Below are 8,272 nucleotides of genomic sequence, written 5' to 3'. Positions count from 1 at the left end.
TTTTTTTTTTTTTTTATTATAGCACACTAAACCTCAACTTCTTGTAATAGTGTGGTATGAAACAAGCCAAGCAGGCATTCCAGTTTGCAAGGGAACATCTACCATAACTCGCTTCCCTGTGAAACTGACTAAAAGATATGAATCTGAAAAACGTTTGATGTGATGTTTTTTCAAGGAGTAATTAAGTCAAACCTTCTTATCCAAGTGGCTGTCATAATTTTGTATTTTAACTACTTAATTTTAAACATTGAGTATTTTAATAAAATCAGATGCTGAAACCCCATTCTTTGTATCCTCTCAGATGAAAGATTTGAGCTATTAAACACGTCAGTAAGGATTTCACTCAGTAACACCAATAAAATCGATAATTGATCTCAAGCTGTTTAAAAAACATCCCTACCTAAACAGTACCTGCCAAATACCAAGTTCTAAATAGGGAGAAATTTTGGAATTGGGGTGAATGATAGAAAATGTTTATGGAGGAACAAACCATGGGTTTCACACACTGGAAGTTTTAATATTAAAATTAACCTACTGGCTGGAAGAATACCTTGCTGCACCACTAGTGGTGTTCGAATGATGGTCTTCCCTAATGTTGACTGCTGAAGTGGTGCCCTTATTACTGTCATACCAGGACGGAGTGGTGTCCCTGGCATTACCTAGAGGCAGCAAATGGAGAACATTTATTCAAGTGTTTAAAAAAAAAAAAAAACTTGCCCGCTAAACCTTACATTCCTTAAAATAATGAGAAGTGTAAGAATAAAAAGGTACATTTAACCATTTACTTCTTGCATGCCTTAAAGCTCACCAAAAAACTCTGCCATAATTACTCTCTTCCTAACAGGACTCTATGCTCTGAAGATGTGTGTTGAGTTTCCCCATTAAAATTACTTCCCATGAGGTCTTACTGCAGAGACCAGCCTGAAATTTTAAAAAGCAAATAAAAAATCCCTACAAAGAGCTCCTTCCAGATGTGTTGGTATTGTTTTTGAAAAAGGCTGGCAGATTGGTGAAACCTGAATACAAGTTAAGCCTCCTCTTTAGATCAGCAACCAGCAAGGGGATACTGAATTCAGGAGTCAGATGAATAGATATCAAGACCAGAAGGCACCAATATGACAGTCTGGTCTGACCGAGCATAGCATAGGTCAGAAAACATGACTCCATTGTTTCTACTTTAAACATGTAACCTCTATTACAGATAGTGTCTCTTTTGGAAAGATATCCTGTCTTGATTTTAAGATTTAAGGCAATACAAATTCCACCATGTCCCAGGGTTAGTTATTACCATAGTGTAAAAAAATTGTGCCCTTTTCAGGCTGCATTAAACATATATTGTGCACATCAGGGTGTCAAATATACAGCCTGTAGGCCAGATCTGGCCTGCAGAGCCATTCTGTCTGGCTTGCTGGACTACTGGCGAGTCACTGGAAGTTGGGAGACATGCTCTGCTGAGAATCTGGAACTCTTGGGCTCTGGTGGACATGGTGAGAGGCAAGTGAGAGCTGATACAACCTCAGCTGTTCTCCAGCTGCTTGTTGCTCATTACCTCTGCCATGGTGCCAGCTCCTTGGCTGCTGGTCCCACCACTGTGTGCTCTGTGCCAGAGCTGAGCTGGGAGTAGGAGCTGAAGCTGTGCTGTGTCCCCCATGCCAGAGCTGGACCTGCCACTGTGTGCCCTGGGCTGGATCTGGCTCACAAGGAGCCCCATGGTTTGGATTTAGCCCAGGGCACAAGGCAAGTTCCACACCACTGGTGTATACAACTTAAATGTTTATATGAAAAAAAATTAAAGAGTTCATTTACCTCATTAAAAGCCTATTTTAATATCCCAACATTCTATCACACCTGCAATATGTTGTATAACTATCACAGCTTTTACCTAATCCAGTTTAGTTTCCAATACACAGCCCAGAAATCTTCAATGCCATAAGCATCTATGATCATACAAAAAATGAGAAATAGTTCTCAAAAGAGAAAGAAACTGATATATTCATCCCTTGGATTAAAAATATATAGAAGATAATTTTGTTTGCAGATATGCTCTCGTAAGATGCAATGTATTCATACAATAGCCTTTGTAAGAAACAGAAAGACATTACTTGTGAAGTTGTTGTTGTTCCTACTGTCCCTGTAGTATTTGGCCGAATAGTTACAGTTGCTGTCCTTGGCTGGAATGAAGTAAATGTTTGCTGATTTGCACCTGTAGTTGATGGAATGATACCCAACACCTTTTGCTGAACTTGAACCATACCTAATAAAAGAAAAAGGTAAGAATCCATTAATACAAGAGCTGTCGGTCACAATAATATGCTAATGCTCAAATTCAGTAAACCTCCTAGTTTTTAGAACACTCCTTGACAGACAGGCCCACAAATCTCTTGGCAAAAATTTCATGTTCTACAAGGAAGAAGCTTCACCACTTTTGGGAAATACAAATCCCTTTATCTTGTCAGGGCACTGACAAGTACTTTAAACATTTGAAGAAAGAAAATTTCAGAGGCATGACTCTCCAACACTGACCTTTACAGAGAGGCTACTTTGCAATATGGTGCCACAAATGTTGTTCTTACACAAATATTAGACATTATTCTAGTTTTTCCTGCATATAAATAGCCTGTAAGACCAGTTCTCTGTCTGTCTGAATTGCAGATCATGGGTAAGAGCACTCTGTGTTCACAGGAAAGATCTACTCAAAGCTAGCAGTTTCCTCATAGATGAAGCAAAATGAACAAAGGCTCAGGTATGTTTAATAAGGGATATGAAACCTATCATCTCAAAATACTAAGTCCTCTTGCCCAAGGAAAAGGAATAAAAGGGAACCAACACTACTGAGCCCATCACTAAAACTGAGAACAGTAGGTTTTTGAGGTACAACTATTTACAATCATTAGTAGGCAACTGTCAATCCTCTGGATCATGGTGTATGCCTAAGAGGTCTAGTCATCAAGACCTTTGATGCATACACCTAGGCAACAGTATGAAGGAGCAGAGGCTGCCCAAGACCTACCATCCCTCCTTTAGATCACTGAGATAGAATCCAAAGGCCAGATTGAGTCCAGATATTCTGTGCCTGAATGGTTGTAGCTTCTGCCAGAGAGTAACAGATGAGAACTGCTGCTGATGGTCTAATGCCTCAGTGAGGAAGCACTTCTGTCAGGGTGATGTCCCCAGCCTCTCTCCAACCAAGGAGTACCCAACAAGGCAGCAGGGGCTGGGGGTGAGGCACCCTATACTCACCTTACTCTGGAGGTTGCAAAGTTGTAGCATTTTATAGGAGCTCCCTGCCACGATAGCCCCACCACGTTGCCACCAGGCCTTCCAGTTGGATGCAGTTTATGGTCATACCGAGGACCCTCACGACAATTAGTTATTAAATTGCTAGTTACAACAATGCTGTTACAACTGTTTTGCAAAATTTTGATGAATGCTTTTTCGATGTCTGGTTTAGAATTAGGTTCTTGAAAGACCTTCTGATTTAGGTTCTTTTAAAAAAAAAAGAAATCAGAGCTTCTAAATGGAATTTATAGGAAGAAACCTATGTTTTTGTCCCTAAAAAAACAACTCTGATCATTTTGAGGGAGAGCAAAGGAAACACTCCAGAAACTTATCCCCCCATTTAATTCAGAAAAGTAACGGTTTATTTTACATCAAAAAAATGTCAATGCCATATCAATTTAGCAAGTTGGAAGATGCATGCCAAGTCTATTTTCTTCCCCTACCTCCTTGAGTTGATGGCACATTGACAGCAACAATCTTGCTATTTGCAGGAAGTGGAAGCTTTGTTATCACTTTGCCTGCCATAGTTACTGGACTGCCTGAGATCTGGAACGTCTGTCCTGTGCTGGCAATGGTTGTGGCTGATGTGGCAGGAGTGCTGGTAGCTATTAAAGTACATGAAACAGTTAAGTTTCAAATCAAATAATTGTTTTTAGTAGTGAATATGATTATTTCTTAAAGAAAAAGCTACTGAATTATTATAGAGCCACTTTTGAATATGCCACATCATTTTACTCCCATATTTGTTTAAAGGTTCACTATAACACTGAATTCATACAGAGAACTTTTCATTGTAAGTTAATGCGAACATTGGCACAGGTCAGAAACAAACAAACCAACAAACATTTTCTAGCCATTCGGAGTATGAGCAGTCTCTGAACGAAAGAAAAGCAAATAATTTACCTGATGAAGACTGGCCTTGCTTAACCCAAGTAGCAAAAGTCTGGTGGAAGTTTTTGCTCTGCTGGAATGTTACTGTAGCTGGAGAACCCACTTTAGTAGTAAGCACAACTTTGGTTCCAGTGGGAACTGGGCCTGTTAATGGGCCTACCATAACCTTCTGTGGAGTGGAGACAGCGGTTGCAGTGCTGCTAGCTGTAGTGACTGTAGTGGCTGCACCTCCTGTGGGTAATTGCTTTTGTTGCTCCAGTCGTTTCTACATAAGTTAAAAGAAAAACTCAATAGAAGTACATTTAAAATTAGCACATTCTGCAAGAAAAGCAAAAAAGAAAAGCTTTTTTTTTTCCCTACGTAAAGATGAGGGTGGCTAGAAGTTTCTAGAAACTAAATTAGAGGTTATTGAAGTAGAAAATATTACAGATTGCTAGCAAACTACTATTACTAATGTACAAATGTAGTATTGAATTTGCCCAAGTACTTCCCTGTTTGTAGATCAATGATTTCCATTGTGATATAACAGCACAAAATATTACCTTTGTAGCATTTTACAACACAATTCAGCATGTTTATTTAAAATAAAATTAAATTCAGTATTCTCAGATGAGTAATCTGAAACTTCTAAAAGGTAAAAAAGATTTCTCAACACACAAGTCTTTGAAATGCCTACTTTCATAATGGACACACGCATGTGCAATCAGAGAGATGCAAACCTACTACTACAAGGCTCAATTTTTAATTACTACTGGCATCCCTAAGTTTAATGGCAGCTGTATCTTGCCAGTGGCAGCAAAATATAAGAAAGCCAAGAAATTACCATTCTAATTTATCTTGATGAAGCTTAATCAAAATACCAAGATCTAACATGTTCTTCTGATTGTAAGCCAATTTTTAGCCCACCAGGTTCAACAACCTTAACAAGTGGTAGGCCTTCTGTCCCTGTGACAGTTCTCATTGCTTTTTATTTGAGAGAGAAATAATTAACTTAATAATGCCAACTACACTGTCACTTTTTCAACATTTTGCAGAGATTTTTCATGCTAAGCATTTAGCTATTTGAATCCTGACAAGACTGCACCCAAAATGGGTAAAACTGTCCACATTTCAGCATTTTTTCTTTTTCTTGTTACCTATAACTGAAAAACCACCAATGGCACAGACTATTAGAAAACAAAGTAACAAATGTTTACAGATTGACTAAGTGACTGGTATTCTGTTTTGTGCTTAGAGTATTCTAAAAAGTGTAACTATGATATTAAACACTAACAATGAGAAGTGCACTGTGGGTAGGGAAGACAAAAAGGAAAAGTGAATCTAGAAGAGTTGGACAGTTCTCTCTAATATATTAAGGAAGCAAAATATGAACATTTGACCAGATGCTGGAATTCTAAGTTTTGTAATTAGTAGGTTAAGACTTAAGCCTCCACAAAACAAACGCCCAGCTTTTGCTCCATTTTATCATGGGAATAAAGTCAAATCCATTACAGTCAGTTGTGAGCTACAGTTATTTTCCATCAGACAGGTCTCTCCTGGCAGCTACTATTTCATACCCTTCTTTCAGAAGGGAAGGAAAACATCTTTTTGGAGATTATCTAACATTTGGTATAGGAAATAGGAAGGCAATTATAAACAAGTTATGATGTAGAGGGTTACATAAGAATACTGAATGTACTAAACATAGCAAGTGTTAAGATTTAATATGTCAATGAGGTCTTTTCAGAAGGTTGAGTTCACATGGAGACCAGAAAACAATCATAATTATACTTGAAAAACTGTATGAAACAGGGACACGATTCCCTGTATTTGAATGTATGCAGACTAACAATGCAAACTTGTTGACAGGTGGGACTACTAATGGCTCCCCCACCTGCTGGGCAGCCAATCGTTGTTGTTTTAGCTGAGCCTCCATTTGGGCCTTGAATTCCTCGGCCTTCTTCTGTTCACTAACCTTAGCCTGCTGTTCAACTGCCTGTGCCTTTTCTTTCTCCACCCTGCCAGGAGATACGCAAAGAGAAAAAATTACTATTGCATGCACACAAAATAAAACCCCTATGGGCTTTCATTTTAGCCAGGTTGACTAATTAGGGTGAGCTCTTTGAAATATTCTGAAGTGAATGACTAGAATACCTTGCAAAGAAATTATTAATCAAGATCGGGTCTATCAATTTTGAAGCTAGAGCAATCACCGTTCACCAACAGTTCAAAGCAGGATACATTCTAATAGAATCTAGGTGCTGTTAACTCTTCTTCCACATGCTCCTTTCATGGGCATATACTTGGCCACTTTGTTCAATGGACGTTCACACACTGTATTCAAACCACAGAATGACAGAACACATCTACAGTTTCAGTTACTAATGTGGTTCTCTTAGCACACAACATTTGCTGCTTCCTAAATCAGTCAGAGGCAGTTTGCCTAGTTGTTACATGCTACATTAACATAAAACTGATTCAGGCAAATTTATCAACCTACAAAATACTTTAATTTCTGCCACCAGAAATACTTCGCTTTTGCAACTTTTAGTTCACGGATCCTTTACAAAAGGACACAGAAAATAGTAAGTTCAAGGCAGCTACCAAGAAACAAAACACATTCATCTCATAATTCATACTGCACACAAATCGCAATCCTTCATTTCTTTTAGTTTACCTTTCAGCAAATGCCCTGATTTCCCATAATTCCAATTCTTCCTCTGCTACCCACGTTTCAATTATAACAGGGCCTGTTTGCTTTGGTGTTTCTGGCCTCTTTGGCCTTAGTGCACTTGATCGAAGGCCCTTCCTCTGAGGTGTTGGAGTTTCTTTAGGAAAAGAAGGCAAAAACCCCCCACATATTAAGCTCAACCATGAAATAAAGTGCAAATGAAAAATTAGGATGTATTGCCTTTTTTTAAAAAATTGCAGGCTCTTACAAACAGAAGCTAATTAAGGTAAGATGTTCTAAGCGGCGGAACTCCCACTGACTCCAGGCAGCTGAAAACTTTTGAAAAACGTATCCTTAACTATTTAGCAAAGTTCTTTGAAATATCACTAAAGACAAGGCGTCTATAATAAGCAAGAAAAGTCTAGGAGCTATTTTAAACTAACAGGAAAGGGGACTTTGCAAGACTATTACATTTTATAGAATCAAGGTGAAACTATGCTTATGTCTACAGTGATAAAGATCTGAATGGGCACGTTTGTTTTGTGTTGAATGAAAACATACAGGTATTGAAAATCCAAGGAAAGTAGATATATAGATAAAAATACGCTTGCACGCGTTTTTCCATCCTTGATTCAAAGTTAAATACCTTATATCATATGGTGCATTAGATATGGAGTGGAGTTCAAAATTGTTATGCTTTTTAATAAAGTTAGTATGTCCTGCTTATAATAAAGTCTTACTTATACATCTTTTACCTTTCAATAACAAATTTAACAAAAATCTAGATTCATTTGTTTCAGCACAATCAGACAAAGTGAACACTTCATATCACGCTATGGAATACTAGCCTTCCTTTTGATGGCCTGGATTAAGACAACAGACTGTGGCTGTTTCTGAAAAAAATATAGTAAGCAAAGATTTACAAACGTACCTTTTGGAGCTTCTGGTACACCAATAGGGCAAATTATTTTTCTGATACAGTACTCTGAACGAATTCCATATGGGCCAACATCTCTCCGCTTAATTATTTCTGTAGTTGTAATTTCGGTTTCAGATGTTTCTACAATAATTTAGTGCCAAAATCATTATTAATAATAAAAATGACCAAGAGAATCTATCAGAAACAGAAACAAAGTAGTAGAAAAAATAAATTTTATCTGCTATGAATTGCAGGCAACCCTAAAACAATTACTTGCGACACTGCTGTTTTTAAGTGTCTGTACACACAAGCTTTGGTTTTTGCATCTGGATTGTGGCTGGGATGGTCTAGGTGGGGATGGTCTTGCTTTGAGCAGCGGGTTGAACTAGCTGACCTCCTGAGGTCCCTCCCAACCCTAGCTTCCTATGATTCTATGATTTTTCCCAGAAATGATATCAAGGCATATGAACACACATCTCCTGACTTTTACGTACAGAAATCAGGCAAGGACAAAAAAAAAAAAAAAAAAAAAA

At 38.1% G+C, this 8,272-nt stretch overlaps 1 protein-coding gene and 1 long non-coding RNA gene across 2 annotated transcripts in view; one reads left to right on the top strand and one right to left on the bottom strand.

Annotated features, from left to right (window-relative positions):
* Nucleotides 1-8,272, bottom strand: part of BPTF (bromodomain PHD finger transcription factor) — an 82,830-nt gene that overhangs the window by 19,118 nt on the left and 55,440 nt on the right. Inside the window, exons 15-21 of the mRNA XM_019516560.1 lie at nt 7,752-7,880; nt 6,827-6,977; nt 6,044-6,167; nt 4,183-4,435; nt 3,723-3,884; nt 2,103-2,254; nt 536-659 (exon numbers count right to left, since the gene is read on the bottom strand). Of these exons, the coding sequence (XP_019372105.1) occupies nt 536-659; nt 2,103-2,254; nt 3,723-3,884; nt 4,183-4,435; nt 6,044-6,167; nt 6,827-6,977; nt 7,752-7,880 (1,095 nt within the window). The remainder of the gene's footprint in view (nt 1-535; nt 660-2,102; nt 2,255-3,722; nt 3,885-4,182; nt 4,436-6,043; nt 6,168-6,826; nt 6,978-7,751; nt 7,881-8,272) is intronic.
* On the top strand, nt 2,262-3,505 carry LOC109296924. Its single transcript, XR_002097103.1, has 2 exons — nt 2,262-2,788; nt 2,819-3,505. It is a non-coding gene; the product is annotated as an uncharacterized LOC109296924 (long non-coding RNA).

Source organism: Gavialis gangeticus, unplaced genomic scaffold (assembly GCF_001723915.1).
Source record: "Gavialis gangeticus isolate Ggan-Ray unplaced genomic scaffold, GavGan_comp1, whole genome shotgun sequence".
NCBI lineage: Eukaryota > Metazoa > Chordata > Crocodylia > Gavialidae > Gavialis > Gavialis gangeticus.
Note: the sequence above shows the minus strand (reverse complement) of the source record. Positions and strands in the feature narration are given on the sequence as shown.